The sequence below is a fragment of the Carassius carassius genome, chromosome 11, assembly GCF_963082965.1.
Source record: "Carassius carassius chromosome 11, fCarCar2.1, whole genome shotgun sequence".
Lineage (NCBI taxonomy): Eukaryota > Metazoa > Chordata > Actinopteri > Cypriniformes > Cyprinidae > Carassius > Carassius carassius.
Genome location: NC_081765.1, coordinates 8,005,765 through 8,023,122, shown reverse-complemented (window position 1 = coordinate 8,023,122; position 17,358 = coordinate 8,005,765). Strand labels below are relative to the sequence as shown.

The 17,358-nt window shown below is 38.8% G+C and overlaps 1 protein-coding gene across 6 annotated transcripts in view; it reads left to right on the top strand.

The window, feature by feature from the left end:
* The window catches only part of LOC132152717 (ecto-NOX disulfide-thiol exchanger 1-like), a 108,795-nt gene extending 100,918 nt beyond the window's left edge, over positions 1–7,877 (top strand). For all 6 annotated transcript variants that reach the window (XM_059561552.1, XM_059561551.1, XM_059561556.1 and 3 more), the window contains 4 exons: positions 1,563–1,622; positions 3,326–3,425; positions 4,480–4,565; positions 6,023–7,877. In XM_059561552.1, coding sequence (XP_059417535.1) covers positions 1,563–1,622; positions 3,326–3,425; positions 4,480–4,565; positions 6,023–6,154 — 378 coding nt within the window. In that variant the 3' untranslated portion in view covers positions 6,155–7,877. The remainder of the gene's footprint in view (positions 1–1,562; positions 1,623–3,325; positions 3,426–4,479; positions 4,566–6,022) is intronic.
* The last annotated feature ends 9,481 nt before the right edge of the window (positions 7,878–17,358 follow it).

Sequence of the window (17,358 nt, the reverse complement as noted above, 5' to 3'; positions counted from 1 at the left end):
TCAATTTTAAATGTGGCCTTGATTAAAGGGTTAGTTCACCCAAAAATGAAATTTAGGCTGTTTTACTCACCCCCAGAGGCATCGTAGTTGTATATGACTTTCTTCTTTCAGACGAATCCAGTCGGAGTTATATTAAAAATTCAAAAAGTCTTTGATCTTTCAAGCTGTTTAATGCCACTCAGCTGGTGTTGCTTGCATCAGTCCAAAACATGTTAAATAAAAGCGGCCCTCCATTAAAAAAAGTGTCTCACATGGCTCCAGGGGGTTGAAACAAATGCCTACTGTGGTGAATCGATGCGTTTTTGTAAGAAAAATATCCATATTCAAAAGAAAATAATCACTTCAATGTAGCTTGTGCCAACAGTTGTACATGGAAGTAGCTCCTGGAGGATGACGTATGAGGTCAGTGTTGGTCATGCGCCGGTGAGTCTTGTGAAAACCAACGTTTGTTAACAGTAGCAAAAGAAGGAAAGTTTACTTACTTTAGCAGTAAAGTCATTTCTATCTTGGCTTATATAGAAATCCTCAAACATTCTTCTTTACAAATCATCGTTTTGGACCTCTAATTAGTAACCATTGTTTTGTTTTGATCTCTCCGCTGCACTTCTGCATGCGTCACTTCTGAGCGGCGCATGCGCGGAGCTGAAGTCATCTGCCCGGAACTGCTTCCATTTACAACTGTGAGCGCAAGCTAGATTAAAGTGATTATTACGTTTTGAATATGGATAATTTTTTTACAAAAATGCATCAATTTGCTACAGGAGGCCTATGCTCACCCCCCGGAGCCATGTGAGACACTTTTTATTAAGGATGGATGATTTTATTTAACGACCTTTGGACTGATGCACTGCAAAACCCGCTGAGTGCCATTAAACAGCTTGAAATATCAAAGACAATTTTTAATATAACTCAAACTGGATTTGTCTGAAAGAAGAGAGTCATATACACATAGGATGCCATGGGGGTGAGTAAAACTGGGTGAACTAACCCTTTAAGGTCTATAGAGCTGTTGTCATTGAGGACAGATGATATTTTCTCACTTTTGCTGAACAGCACAACATGATACCTTATCATTTGTGTCAGTACAGTGGTTTTCCCAGATGCAGGGAATAATGACCAGTCTTGTTTACCCCATTTTCCTAACAGCAGACATTGATTTGCATGAATGTTTTTTGACTGAGATAACAGGAACATCAATAGTCGTGGAGGTCCTGTGGAGCGCATACTGCACTTATTGTGCTGTTAAACGTACCCACTAGCAGATGGAAGACATGTGTACAGTATTTTTAGAACCAGATGGGGTCTGCTTCCACATTTCAGAAGTGTGAAACTGCTGTGACCTTCTACAGACACCCTGGGCATAATGTATGAAATCACTAATGTGTTTCATTACCCCATTTCTAACAAGTATCCATTAAAAATGTAGTATCAACTTAGCAAACTCAAGGCTAGACTGATTTTTCCCACAGATAACATTGCCTGAAAAGCTCCTTCACATCTGCACTGCAAAATAGTTTTGGAATAAGTGAGTATTTATGCTTTGTTTTGGGTTTTTTTGACAGCTGTTGAACGCCATGGAATCAGTAGATTTGACAAACCACATGTCTGAAGGCCATGAAAAGGTAAGTTAGACTGATTCTTTGTTACTCCCAGCATCCATCATGTCCCTGACATTCACCAGTGAGATTAGTCTGCAGTACCAGCACATATCAAAAGAGAAGTGTGAACCGCTAACATATCATCATCCCTTCATTTCCCTTCACACCATGAGCTCTCTGGCAGAAGTTAATTTTAGACTACTGTTCTGTATGCTCTGTAAGAATATGGTCTCCCTGTTTTTCTGCATAGAATAAAGACTCCCTAATTGAAAAGTGCTGTATTGAATGTCAGAAAACATTTGATTAAGGTGCAATATTTGCAGGAATTGAATTTCACAGAATTGCATCTTTTTTTTTTATTTGAATCAATAAATTGAAATAAATTCTCAGTTAAAGAAATTTACAATGATGACTTTTATACCTATATCTAAATCTATGAACCCATAAAATCAAATACTTAAATCGCTGCAACAGATAACATAATAAACCCACAGATAAGATACATTTTTATATAACTGGCTGACCCCAAAGCGCTTTACTGTCCGTCTCAGATTGTAATGTAATCACTGATAAATAGATTTTATTAATATTTTGAACCAGTCTTTAGTTTTATATTTAGTGTTTTCATTGTATTTTTTAAATATGTATTTTTTATTAATTTATTTCAGTTTTAGTTATTTCACTACATCAAGTTAAACTAAATGAACATGAGAACTGTTGTCTTGGCATTTTTTCATTTTAATATTATTTCTTTTAACATAAATATATTTTATATTTGATAAAACTTTACTTAAGCTTTCACTGTAATATTTACAGTGCAATACAATGTCTTCAGATCCAATTATATCCTTATAAATTACAATACGAAGTGAAAACATACATTGTTAACACATTTACTGTCACTACTCCAGAATATTACAAAAAATAGGACTATAAATCCTGCATCAATTCAGTCTTCCACATATTATGTAGCATATAGAAACAAATGACTTCAAAACATTAGCACTTGACACCATAAAAATAAAAAACACCAGTGAATCAGAGGCTGTTCTTTTGTTGACTGGCAAAAGTAATTTTCACAAAGGGCTAAAAATGTAAAATTTTGGACTGATTCCACCCATATACAAAAATTCCAACTAGGCTAAAGGATATATTTTAGCTTAAAAGATGCAAAATTTGGTGCACTAAACATTTGTCATCAACCTTCAATAATCTTGGAACTTAATTATGATTTATATATTTATTTTTTTGGGGAAGCTGCATTCAAAATCTGGCAAAATCTAAGTAAGCGTATTTCCGCTTGGTTTGAATGGGTATGGCATACAGTATATGCATAATGTGAAACTTTTCCTTCAAGAGTTACTGAACAGGAATTTTCAATATTTGGTAAAAGACACATACGGTATGCACTGCTGCCTCCATTTAGAAATTTTTTTTCACTGAGGGTTTCTGAAAATGCACTGTGCAAGAATTTTGCTATAATTTTGACTTAACCTCTATGTGACTTACGGACTGCCATCTTGAGCGGCATCTTGGAAGAAGAGCCTCTTAAATGTCAATAGGCATTGATTTCTCTGAACGTAGCAGAAGGCGGTGCATTTTCTGTGAAGATTAGCAGGCATACTCTACCAACTCAACAGTTTGCATGATCCTTCTATCTCTTATCTGCTTTGCGTAGATTACCCTGTATCCTGATATGTGTTTTTCCTTTGTATGCTTGTGTACAGGGAGTCAATGGCACCGCAGCATTCTACCACCATCGAGAGAAGAATAACGATACGGTCATCTGGGGTCCTTTGAGATCAGAGAAAGAGGCTCTCTTGCTCGGTAATTATTCCAACTCCGCTTCATGCCGTTTGATCTATAAAACATCTTGAGTCGTGTGCTGAGGGGCTTGAATACCAGATGGGCTTGGGGGATTGAGTCCTAGCTTAAAAGCACAGGAGGGCAAGCAGGTGTTTGAACCACTGTGATAACAATGACTTGGAAAGGCGAGGAAAGCCAGGCTGCAACACCTCTGCCTTTCTGTCACGTTTTTGAATGATGATCCTTAGGAGGAGCTCAGGGGAGCTGTTCTTCTTTTTGCTAGGCACTTCATTGGCACTTGCCCAGAAAAGACCACACAACCGTTGCTCTATCTTATGGCTGCAAAGAGGACACATATACTGCATTTATGGAGTAGGGAGTGTCAGCCAGGCTCGGAGGCCCTCAGCCAGAAAGGCAGAAAAGCCAAACTCATTTGAGCAGAACAAAGTGAAGGGACGGACTGAAGAACACAAATCGTTTAAGTCTCCAGGCGCTCCCGTACTAGACTCTTAGCTCTGAAGAGGACGTCTAATGCAGTTATTGGATTAGCTTGCTGTGAAAACATCATTTTGTATAAGCTTCCTCCGTTAGGGCTTTTAAATGAGTTTGTTTGGTTAGATTTCTCCTACGAGTATGCAAAAACAGATGTTTATCTCAGTAAGCACGATGCGCTGTAGCAGAACAGAGACGTATGGTGTTGGCTCAGCTATTCTGCATTGAATTTAAAAATCAGAACAGACGTCTTGAGACTCCCCTTCCCTCCCCAAGTGCAGCTCTGTGAAAGTAGGTCTTGCGGAGGGAATTGAATGAGGTTCCTTGGTAATTGGCAACGTTACGGCATATAAATCAAGGAAATAAATATTGGCTCGGGCCCTCCAGGCAAGGCACTATATCCTGTGTCTCTGCATCAGTGCTTTACCTTTACAGAACCTCTCCAAAGTAATCAGCTTAAGTAGGGAAGGATGGTGCTTCTGCTCCAGGCAGAATATTTATGATTATGCCACTTCATCTCTACTAGTCAGAGGCAACATACGTTCATTAACAAGCCTGCTCTGTTGTCTGTCTCTCCAATCAGGAATCATATCAACCTTCCTCCACGTCCACCCATTTGGAGCCAACATTGAATATCTGTGGTCTTACATCCAGAGACTTGATACAAAGGTGATTATTTGTTGTAATTAAAAGGTTAGTTCACCCAAAAATTTAAATTCTGTCATCATTTACTTACCTTCATGGCCAAACCTATAATACTTTGGTTATTAAACTTCAGACACAAATTAAGATGTGCAATTAAACCGGAGAAACGTGTCTCTCCATTTAAAGTCCATCTAACTAAGCCTTTAAATTTGTCATTATAAAACTAATCCTTATGAATGGGCAGATTCAGACTTGTAAAGAGACTGCATGTGAAGAAAATTTTTAAATATTATTTATGCTTTAATATAAAAGCACATACAAAGAGTGCTTTATATATGGTAAACAGAAGCACGTTAGAACAAACCTCATTAGTTCTTGTGCATCAGAGAGGAAATGAAAGGTGAGTAAATGGCATCATTTTCATTTTTGGGTGAAAAAATGTCTTTAATGGCATTGAGTGCATGCAGGATTAATAAAAGATTAGAAATAATCAGATTTCAGTCAATATGTTATATGAGCCATATGTTTGTTATCACTTTGACCCCTAAATACTGCATGAAATATCAGAGGGACTGTTTGCATCCTGGTGTGATCCGCACTGGCACAGCACAACTATTTGTGTCCCAGTATCCTGGTGAAGCTTGTCCAGTCTACAACAAAATGCAAATTTCATGTTGTCAGATGTGGCATTGAGGGCACCGAGCGTGCTTTGACATTTTGCACGGTGGCGCTTGTGTGCAGGCGAACATTATTTAATCCAACTACCCTTCCCATTGTTTCCTGTCTACAATCTCTGTCTTAAATTTAATCATATATGCAACTAGACAAAGAGCAGTAGTATTTTATTTATTTATTCTACCAAAAGTACTGATAACTCATGTTCCACTTGAATAATAATGTCCATCTTTCTAAATTATAAATAAGCTGCATCTGATTACCAATCGCAAGTAGCAAATCATTGATTCATCATCTTCAATTGCACAAACTCTCTTTATGTCCTTTTCTAGCCATAAACTGGGGACAAAGGAAGCGGCTGGATTTTATTTTTATTTATTTATTTATTTAAATGTCTTTATTGCTTTCATAGTCGTTTTACCAGTCTGTGAAGTAAATGTTATTGTCTATAAAAAAATAGTTCTAACTTCTCTCAAGAAATGCAAGAAGTTTATCTTATTCTACCCTAAATTGTAATTTTCTTAAACTGAGAGTAGAGAAAACAAGCAGTATTATAAACTGAAAAAAAGTTGATATACTTCCTGTGTATAAAAAAAAAAAAGAACAACAGCACTAGACAGTAATTGTTTGCAGGAAGCAAATGACAAACATACTGACAAACACATTAGTGCCTTTGACTGATTTCTAAGCAAACAGAGGCGAGGATGCAGTGGGCAATTTTGTGTCTGTTTATGCACAAAATGCTCAACATAGAGCAGCAATAACAATCTAAGTGTCACACTGCTTCGCTCATGTGTATTCTTCAGATCTCGGCCAGTGAACTTGAAAGACTAATGGTCCGGCTGCCCAACATGTTCCAGCAGGAGTTCAGCGGTGTTGGAGCGACATTGGAAAAACGCTGGAAGTTCTGTGGATTTGAGACTCTTAAGTCGGTGTGACTTGCAGAACCACATGTACTGACACTGAGGCTGCTGGACCTCTGGAGAACTGATCTAGAGTCAGTGAGAAGAGCCAAAGCCTCATAGACAAAAACAACAGGCTCTACACCACGTACTGCCTCAGATCCGATGGCTGTCGCTCTCCAGAGGAAGTGAGACTCCACATGCGGCGCCGCATCAAATGTATTTACTTGAAAAAGCTCTTTTCAGACTTCTGTGCCGATTGCGTAAGGTATCTGTCAGTGGTATCCTCCCTGAAGACTGGGAGATATCCAGGAATACCGCGCCTCTCGGTTAAAAATACGGAAAATGGGACGGAAATGTTTGATTGCAGCCCTCTGCGCCCATCATAGCCAGTGTGTGTGAAGATGATTTCTGCTCTGAAAAATTATTTAATTCATGGTCAAAGTGTTGGAGCTGATAGACAACCGTTGCACAGCTGAAGCTCTTTGGACAGTTTGCTGTTTCAGGCCTTCCATGTTGTGTAGATGATGTAACTATGTAACATGTTCTTTGTGTCTTGATGCACTGTTGTTAATGGTCTGCTTATGTAAATTATGACTTTTTAAAAATCAATTAAACACTTTTTATCCAAAATCCAAACCATTTAATTGAAGAAATCCATGCATTTACTACAATCGTGAAAAAAAGTACTCCTACAATCTTTTTTTTTTTTTTTTTGAAGCTATGCCATTGAAAAATGTTTTGGATTCAATAACCTTTCAGTAAACAATTCTTAAAATACCCATTTTATTCTTAGTATGAAGAAACATATTCCATTAGAAAGAACCATTTGTAGAATGGAATTTTAAAGCTTCTTCATTAAAACAAAGATGCCAATATTTTTAAGAGTGCAAACAGCTTCGGGCGTAATTTAGCATTGAATGCAGAATTGAAAACAACATTCAAGAACTTTGTTGTTGTTTTGGACTACTGAAAATCCCTAAATGTCATTCCAGTGGCCAATTTGATTCAAATTCACCCTTGTGAATTGAAAGGCAGCCATTTCTTGCCCAACCCTGTTCCTAGTTGCATCTCTGAATGTGTCAAAACTGCCTGAAAGTGCTGTCTGACATGTTTTTGATTTATGTCTGGGATAAACAACTGAACTCATCTGCCATGAATGTGGAGCTGAACCCCCTTAATCACCCAGAATATAACAAGCTGTGAATAATAAATGAGAGGGGAGGAGAATGCTGCTCTGTGCGTGTATAATGTGATCTATTTGCTATTTACATCAGCCACTGAGATGCTGTTAGCAACATAGTAGTGCATTTGAGACCATCTAAGCCATTTTCATATTTGCATGTAGCAGCACTGCCATTATTTGAGGCTGTTGCAGTAAGGATTAAAGATTATGGTGCTGTAAGACTCAGGACACTGAACTTTTAAAGCAATGTAAAATCCAATGTTAAAGCAATGAAGAAAACAATTATGTTTATTAAATAAAAAATCAATTGGCACCCCTCTACCAACGCTAAAATCACTAATATGTGCCTTTGCTTGCAGCCATCATGTGTCAAATTCTGGGCTACACTCATATTTAAACTTTCCAATAGCATTTTTTGCATGATTGACTAACTGTTAAAGAAAAGCTTTGGCAAAAACAAAGCAGCTGTCAGATGAATTTTGAAAAACAATTGGCAAATGCTTGTTTTTAAAAATGCAATTACAAATGTACAATGTCAAAGTAGCAATGTAAGTAATAAAAAGCCAGTAAGGACCTTCTATTACTATTCTGAACGTAATGATGAAAGCTCAGTGAGGAGAACATCTGCATTTCCTGAACCTTTCTCAGTATAGAGAATGAAACAGACTAACTGTAATGAAATATTAATAAGCTCAGTTAAAGAAGCAGAGGTCAATTTTCAATTTCTAAACTGAGGCGTTTCTTAATCCCACTCTCAGTGATGACGGCTCGATACCCCACACACGAAACCACACAGACAACAAATAAACAAGAAGAGACAGTAATACCTCCTGGAGTATATTTAGACTTACAGTATCAGATCAAACTGACATATCCTTGGAAATTGAATTATGCACTGTTGAGCTCTCAAGTGGTTTTCAAAGTGTGTTCCTCTGAATCTAAACCTCTTATTATCAAGCAGTACGTCATTGATAGAATGCAAATGAGTGCTGTTTGATAAGACTGAATATACTGCACTGCAGAGCCAGAGTAATTTCACTAGCCCTTATGCTCACTCTGGATGAGTACAGTTCTTGAATAGAAGGGAGGGTTGTACCAGTGATTCGTTCAGCAGTCCGGACTACCCTCTGTAGTCTTCTGAGGTCAGATTTGGTAGCTGAGCTGAACCAGACACTTAGAGAAGTGCAGAGAACACATTCAATGAGAGTCTATGTGAATGTCCCACTTCAGGTCCTGAGAGACTGTGGTGCCCAGATACCTGAGTGACTCCACTGCAGTCACAGTGCTGTTCATGATGGAGCAGAGGGTTTCTCCTGAAGTCCGCGATCATCTCCACTGTTTTGAGCGTGTCCAGCTCCAGGTTGTTAAGACTGCACCAGACAGCCAGCTCTTTAACCTCCTGTCTGTAAGCTGACTCGTCACCATCCTGAATGAGGCAGATGAGTACAGGGAGAAGAGCAGTGTGGAGAGAACACAGCCCTGGGGAGCTCCGGTGCTGATTGTACGGGTGCTGGATGTGTATTTTCCCAGCCTCACTAGCTGCTGCCTGTCTGTCAGGAAGCTGTTGATCCACTGACAGACGGAGGTGGGCATGGAGAACTGAGTTAGTTTGGGCAGAAGGAGGTTTGGGATGATCGTGTTGAAGGCCGAGCTGAAGTCCACAAACAGGATCCTCACATAAGTCCCCGGTCTGTCTAGGTGTTGCAGAACATAAAGCAGCCCCGTGTTTACTGCATCGTCTACAGACCTGTTTGCTCTGTAGGCAAACTGAAGAAGATCCAGTAAGGGTCCAGTGATGTCCTTCAGGTGGGCCAGCACCAGTTTTTCAAATGACTTCTTGACCACAGACGTTAGAGCCACAGGCCTGTAGTACAGATCTGTGTAAAGATGGGGGACAGCTGGTCAGCACAGGATTTCAGACAGGCTGGTGTAACACAGTCTGGGCCTGGTGCTTTTTTCCTTTTCTGCTTCCGGAAGACCTGGCACACCGCATCTTCACTGAAATGAATTGCAGGTGTGGGGGAGAGGGGGGTTACAAGAGGTGTGAATGGCTGTGTGGAGAGGTGTTCAGGGCGGATGTGGGTTGTTTTTTCAAACCTGCAGTAAAACTTATTCAGATTGTCTGCCAGTTGTTGATTCTCCACAGGGCTGGGGGATGTTGTCTTGCAGTTGGTAATTTCCTTCAGGCCTTTCCACACTGATGCCGAGTCGCTTGAAGTGAACTGAGTACTTAGTTTTTCAAAATAAATCCCCTATGTTTCATTTATTATGGTCTGAATGTAGCTGCAGCTTCTAAAAATATAAAGATTCAATTGCATGCATTTATTTCAGCACAATTACAGTGGTCACCATGGAAATACTGTGGCTAATTTAGAATAAATGAACCATAGTGTTAAAAGAAAACTGTTAAATTAAATCCTTATAATAATCTTAACTAAACTTGATAATACTCATACCCCCGGTTTCACAGACAAGGCTCAAGACTAGTCCTAGACTAAATGCAAATCTGAGTTGTTTCAACTGAAAGAAACTTGCACTAACTGATCTTACAACAGGCCAGTGCCTTTGCTTTGTCTTAAGATGAACACTAGTAATGCTTATTTCTAAGGCATGTTTATAAAAATTGCTTAAATGTCCTAATTGAACTATGGCTTAATCCTAGGCTTAGGCTAAGCCCTGTCTATGAAACCGGGCCATAGTCTCTAAACAGCAAAACATAACCAAACACAGAAGGCTTCATTAATGTCCAAAAGTGAATGTGTGACCATTTTCACATTCCAAATAGCCAACCAGTGGACTGCTTACAAAATTAATTCTCCAGAGATCTTGTTGCGGTCGCATTAATCACATGTATATTTTTCCATCTTTCCTTCTCGGGCCATTTTTTTCTCATCCATGATGTCTGTACAGTGATGAGTGTCCTTTAAATGATGGATGACCAGCGAGAAACCAACACACCCAGCGCCCTGTTTACACGCTCAGATTGAACGCTTGTCTTTCCTTCCTATTTTGGATTCCTCCCCAAACCGTTAGCCAGAGCTTGTTCTATTGTTCCCATCTGTCTGCTACTCACATCACCGCTGAAGAGACGGAGATGTCGTATTTGTCCTCTGGGTGCCATCAGCATGTCTATTGTCTCCGTATTAATGAAAACCAGGTGATGTGACACAGGCAGCTCTTCACTCTGATTGGTCAAGCCTGAGGCACAGAGATATTGCACTGCATTGCAGGACCCCAAACCAGAGGAAATGGCCTGCACACCTAGTCATTTTCTCGAAAGAGTATTCCTCGTTTCACAAAAATACTTAAAAAAAAAGCAACATGTTCCTATCACCAATGAGCTGCATTAAGATGAGCGATTTAGCAGGGAAATGTTTTTAGCCTGAGCAAATGAAGCACTAGGACTCTCCAAGGGAGCCTGGGAGACAAAGCCTGGTTTGTAAATGAGGTTTATTGACGTTGTCTATAAATAAACCTAGTAGGAGAGGGAATACGGCAACATAAGATGTGTGCATTTCTGCTAATGAAGCTGCTCCATAGCTCTAATTAGCATCAGCCTTGATGTGCTTTGTTTATAGCGATTAGAAATTCAACATTAAAGTCATTTACATCGCTCCAAATTTCATGCATTTCACTGCATTGGCCGCAGTGTGAATATAATTTGAGTGCCTGTGACATTATACATTCAGTGTGAAAATAATTTTCATGCTCTAAAACGATCAAATGAAAGCATTTGCGCTGGTGGTGGTACATGGCATCCATCATCATTGTGAAGGTGATTTTATTATAGCTCCCACTGGAGAACACTGCAGCTTCTCTGCATGATTCTAATGAGGCTCGTCTACAGCTGAGAGCATTGCACACTATATACTGTACTGCTGTTTATACCAGGATATTGCAGTAAGATAGAGAAGCAGACAGCAGTTCCCACTTCACTCTAGTTCTCCACAGATCTTTCCTCTAGATGTCAGTCACATCTACATCACTTCTTTCCTAAAATTCAAACAATCTGTGCAAAGCGTCCCACCGAGTAAACCTGGAAATACAAGTCTGTGTGGCACAGCTTATCTCTCATCCTCTCATGTGTGATGGAACATACCATACTAAACTTTACAGGTGTAGAATGAAAACTAGCACAGGAAAGTGTCAAAAAATGAATGCCGCCCGAAAGTTGATGGTTATATGGATCTGGTGAAGAACAAACACATAAACAGACAGACAGATCATTGCTAAGCATAATCTGGATGGTAGCTAAGGTGCTTCCAAGGTGTTTCCAAGGTGTTCCGAGTGACTGCCAGCCAGTTGCAGGATGTTACGGGTGTTTTCTATAAGGCGTTTCAATGCATTTATTAGGTTGACAGAAGTGCATTAAGTAATTTTTAAGCTGTTCTACGTGTACTTAGTACCCATATCACATTGATGTTAGATGCTGCAATGTTAATGGACGTGTTTTTATTTAACTTTTTGTTAAACTAATACTGGCTAGTTTCAGAGAGCGATCTACACAACAAATGATTCCCTTACCTGTTCAACAAAAAAGAAGCAACTTGGGGAAAAAATCTTGACCGTAAAACGAGAGGGGTAACCCACGCCTTATACAACCCGAATTCCGGAAAAGTTGAGACGTTTTTTACATTTTAATAAAATGAAAACTAAAAGACTTTCAAATCACATGAGCCAATATTTTATTCACAATAGAACATAGATAACATAGCAAATGTTTAAACTGAGAAAGTTTACAATTTTATGCACAAAATGAGCTCATTTCAATTTTGATTTCTGCTACAGGTCTCAAAATAGTTGGGACGGGGCATGTTTACCATGGTGTAGCATCTCCTTTTCTTTTCAAAACAGTTTGAAGACGTCTGGGCATTGAGGCTATGAGTTGCTGGAGTTTTGCTGTTGGAATTTGGTCCCATTCTTGCCTTATATAGATTTCCAGCTGCTGAAGAGTTCGTGGTCGTCTTTGACGTATTTTTCGTTTAATGATGCGCCAAATGTTCTCTATAGGTGAAAGATCTGGACTGCAGGCAGGCCAGGTTAGCACCCGGACTCTTCTACGACGAAGCCATGCTGTTGTTATAGCTGCAGTATGTGGTTTTGCATTGTCCTGCTGAAATAAACAAGGCCTTCCCTGAAATAGACGTTGTTTGGAGGGAAGCATATGTTGCTCTAAAACCTTTATATACCTTTCAGCATTCACAGAGCCTTCCAAAACATGCAAGCTGCCCATACCGTATGCACTTATGCACCCCCATACCATCAGAGATGCTGGCTTTTGAACTGAACGCTGATAACATGCTGGAAGGTCTCCCTCCTCTTTAGCCCGGAGGACACGGCGTCCGTGATTTCCAACAAGAATGTCAAATTTGGACTCGTCTGACCATAAAACACTATTCCACTTTGAAATAGTCCATTTTAAATGAGCCTTGGCCCACAGGACACGACGGCGCTTCTGGACCAGTGTTGGGTAAGTTACTCAAAAAAAGTAATCCACTACAAATTACTAATTACTGCTCTAAAATTGTAATTTGATTACATTACTGATTACTGCATGTAAAAAGTAATCAGATTACCAATTACTTTACTTTCAAGTTACTTTGAAAACCTATTAAACCTACAAGAAAACACTACAAATTGAAACTCAGTTCTTTCCGTAATTTAATATTGACTGAAAAATAATACAGAAATATGAAAACAGCAACTTGACTTAAAGATCCAATGCATTTCTATAACTTAACATTCTTAACATAAACTTGCCTAACAATGAAAACTGTATTCTTTTTAAATGTATCTACAGTATGTCTTAACTACAACATTCCTTGCTGCGTGCAACATGCACTGTATGTGTGTGCTAGCTTGTACTAACTGTGTTTGTGTGCATTAAAGACAGGAAAAAATACTTTAAATTGATAACACTTGAAAAAAGTATTTGTAAAATAATAATAATAAAAAAAAACATTGCATATTTGAATGCTGAAATGTAGTTGTTTTTCAACTACAAAGTGAAAGTTTATTCTACACTACAGGGTACTAATATGCAATTATGCATGCAGCAAGTTTCTTTCTTGAAACTGTTACTTGTGACATATTTGCAAATCTCAGAGCATAACTTTTCTGTTATGGTTTTTGCTAAGTCTTACTTTTGTCATTAGGTTTAAATTAGATTTGTTGACGCATGTCCATTAAGTAAAAAAAATGGGTTTGCTATAGGCTACACATTAGCCAAAAAGACTTAAAAATGTAGGCAACAAGTAAAAACACAGTCATCAAAAAGCACATTATGAGCAATATGAAAACAGCAACTTGACTTAAAGAGATCTAATTTATTTCTATAACTTAACATAAACTTGCCTAAAAATGAAAACTGTAGTCTTTTTAAATGTGTCTACAGTAGGTCTTAACTACAACATTCCTTGCTGCGTGCAACATGCACTGTATGTGTGTGCTAGCTTGTAACTGTGTTTGTGTGCATTAAAGACACTTGAAAACAATATTTATAAAAAAAAAAAAAAAAAACATTGCATACTTGAATGCTGAAAAGTAGTTGTTTTTCAACTACAAAGTGAAAATTTCTTCTACACTACAGGGTACTAATTCTTTTATTTTACTTGTCAGTAAAATAGCGGTTGTATCTCATCAAAAGAAGTTTCTCGAATCGCTTGCTAGAAAGTCTGTTTCTCTTTGGGGTCAGCACAAGACTCCCTAAACTGAAAAGTCTTTCCACAGGAGCACTCGATGGTGTTGCAGTGTTGTACTTGAGCGAGATGACTTTAATGTTTGGGAATTTGTTGAGAATGTCCAGCTCTAATCCTGAAGACTTCAAATACTCCATGACTTGTGTCTCTGAAGAATAACACACATCCTCATCTTCAAACACAAAAAAATCATTGTCATTGGAGTTAGAAGGTTTCTGCTCCACAGGATTTACAATGTGGCCATCAGAGTGCTGAGCTTGACATTCCGCAGTCACCAGTGACTTCACATGGTTTCTTCTCTCCTCATCTTTAATCCACCGTATCTTGAACCGGGGTAAAGTGGCAGCCGCCAAAAGAGCATTTTTACTGTCCAAGACAGAACTGAATCGCACTTGTATGGCCTGTAAGAAAAAGTATTTGTATTTAGAAAGACAATTACATTTTGATTTAATTCCTTCTTTATAGCCTACTGTTTCAACATCTGAATTACATTTATACAAGTCAAGTCAAATATTTAATGACTGGACACATTAGGTTACACCAGGGTGCGTTTTGCCCCCTCCCAATATTGGTCACACAATGATGCAGAAATATGTTATTCTTTGCTTTTTATAATAAGCTGCACATGGTTAACATTTATCATGCAAGTAATCTTTATTTTAAAAAAAAATACCCCAAACTTTATGGATAAAAACATACCAAATATACACTGTCATATATTATTTATAAGCGTCATGTTTCATCTGTGCTAGTTTTGGGCGGAGACAGAACGCGGAGGTTTAACGTGTCATCGAAAGAATGATTATGATCACGCAATATCATCTGACAGCGAGCCATACATTTCAGAATTTAGAGAGGGGCATTTTTCTACAAAAATCACACCCTGTGTGACACTAACAAAAGTATCTTTAAGGTTTAGAATGAGTAAAATAAACTATAACTTAAATGTACAGTATACACTTTTTAGAGTATAGACTTACCTTTACAATCGCATCTGGCAGACCAGATGTCATCGCAGAAAGCCCACTCTGAAGTGCCAAGGTTTTGGACATGAGAACTTCTAGTGTTGGTAAGATGGTGCCATAATAGCAGTGATCTTCACCTTGTAGGATATCCAAGGCAGTGGCGAGGGGCTTCAGTATAGCGCAATATTCCTTAAGGAAATGATACTCCTTTTCTGTGATGCATTTTATCCCAATTTGATTGCAAAGGGTGTTTAAATCTGTAAGTGCGATCTGAGATATTCGTGATCATGGAATGAATTCCATCTCGTTGCGGTGGGGACAACGAGTTTTCCTTTTATAACATCCTCAACCAGCTCCGAGGCCACAGTTGAGCGGCTGGCTTTAGTCCACAGACCTGAGCATTTGCCGATGACACTTCTGTATATAGTTTTGGATTCACTTTTGGTTGTTAGCCATTTTTCTACATCATTACGCGACACCAAATTAAGCGTGTGGGAAGCACAGCTCAGGTGAGGGGGAAGAGTAAACTGGCCATCTGACTCAGAGGAGAGAGCCTGGCCAACATCTGTGAATGTCACTTCATCATTATCCAATTCGTCTTCAGAATCAGATTCTGTATCCTCAGCAGGCTTATACATTCTGAAAGCTTTAAGGAAATTTGACCCATTGTCCGTGACAGTCGCTGTGATTTTAAATGACAATCCAAATGCTGAATGCACTTGCTCTATTTCACTTGCAATCACATCATATGTGTGCCTTCCTTTGATTCTTTTACAGGCTAAAGCAGCTTTTTCACGGCTGAAATTCACAGGATTAATCCAATGGGCTGTCATTCCAAGGAAGCTTTTATTATTACAAGTCCATATGTCTGTGGTTGTGGAGACATATTCCAAACGCTCGAATGTTTTTTTAAGTTCATACTCCATATCCGCATAGCATTTATCTAGATACCTTGCAAATGTCTTTCGGTCCTGCAAGGGTACAGAGCTGTCCGTCACGGGTATCATCGTAAGCAAGTCTCTAAATGACTGCGATTCCACAGTCGACAAGGGCAGCATTTCCTCCACCACATACGCTGCTACAGCTCTCTTCACCTGTCCAGAAGTTACCTTCCCTCTCGATCTTGAACAAAAATCCAATCTAGCTTGTTTAGACGAGGTTGCACCGCTCTCGTCTCGGGCGTGGGTAACGTTATCCTCCTTGGCGACGAGTTTTGTCGTAGAATGCACTCTGTTCAAGTGCTTCAACAAATTGCTGGTCGAGTTAATAGCAGTAGAAAGTTCTTTAGAAATTGCGCACAGTTTGCATTTAACAGTTATATTTTTGTTTTTACGATCACAAAACTCAAAATAATGTTTATATTTCCACTTGAAGAAACAACCACCACACTTGTCGTCTCCGTCCATTTTAACAGCACGAGTTCTCCAGTAATTCATTAAAGCGCATGCTCAATAACTGACGCAGCCGCGCCAAAACGTGATTAGAAATGCATTTTAATTTATTTACTTTAATATTTCTTCTTACCAATACATTTGTAACGCAAGTAACTTAATTTTATTGACATCAGTAACTGTAATCAAATTACATTTATTTTAAATGTAATGAGTTACATTACTGCGTTGTCACGAAAAGTAATTAGAATACAGTAACGCGTTACTTTGTAACGCGTTATACCCAACTCTGTTCTGGACCATGTTCACATATGGCTTCCTTTTTGCATGATAGAGCTTTAGTTGGCATCTGCTGATGGCACGGCGGATTGTGTTTACCGACAGTGGTTTCTGAAAGTATTCCTGGGCCCATTTAGTAATGTCATTGACACAATCATGCCGATGAGTGATGCAGTGTCGTCTGAGAGCCCGAAGACCACGGGCATCCAATAAAGGTCTCCGGCCTTGTCCCTTACGCACAGAGATTTCTCCAGTTTCTCTGAATCTTTTGATGATGTTATGCACTGTAGATGATGAGATTTGCAAAGCCTTTGCAATTTGACGTTGAGGAACATTGTTTTTAAAGTTTTCCACAATTTTTTTACGCAGTCTTTCACAGATTGGAGAGCCTCTGCCCATCTTTACTTCTGAGAGACTCTGCTTCTCTAAGACAAAGCTTTTATAGCTAATCATGTTACAGACCTGATATCAATTAACTTAATTAATCACTAGATGTTCTCCCAGCTGAATCTTTTCAAAACTGCTTGCTTTTTTAGCCATTTGTTGCCCCCGTGCCAACTTTTTTGAGACCTGTAGCAGGCATTAAATTTTAAATGAGCTAATTAAGTGGATAAAAGTGTAAAAATTCTCAGTTTAAACATTTGCTACGTAATCTATGTTCTATTGTGAATAAAATATTGGCTCATGTGATTTGAAATTCCTTTAGTTTTCATTTTATTAA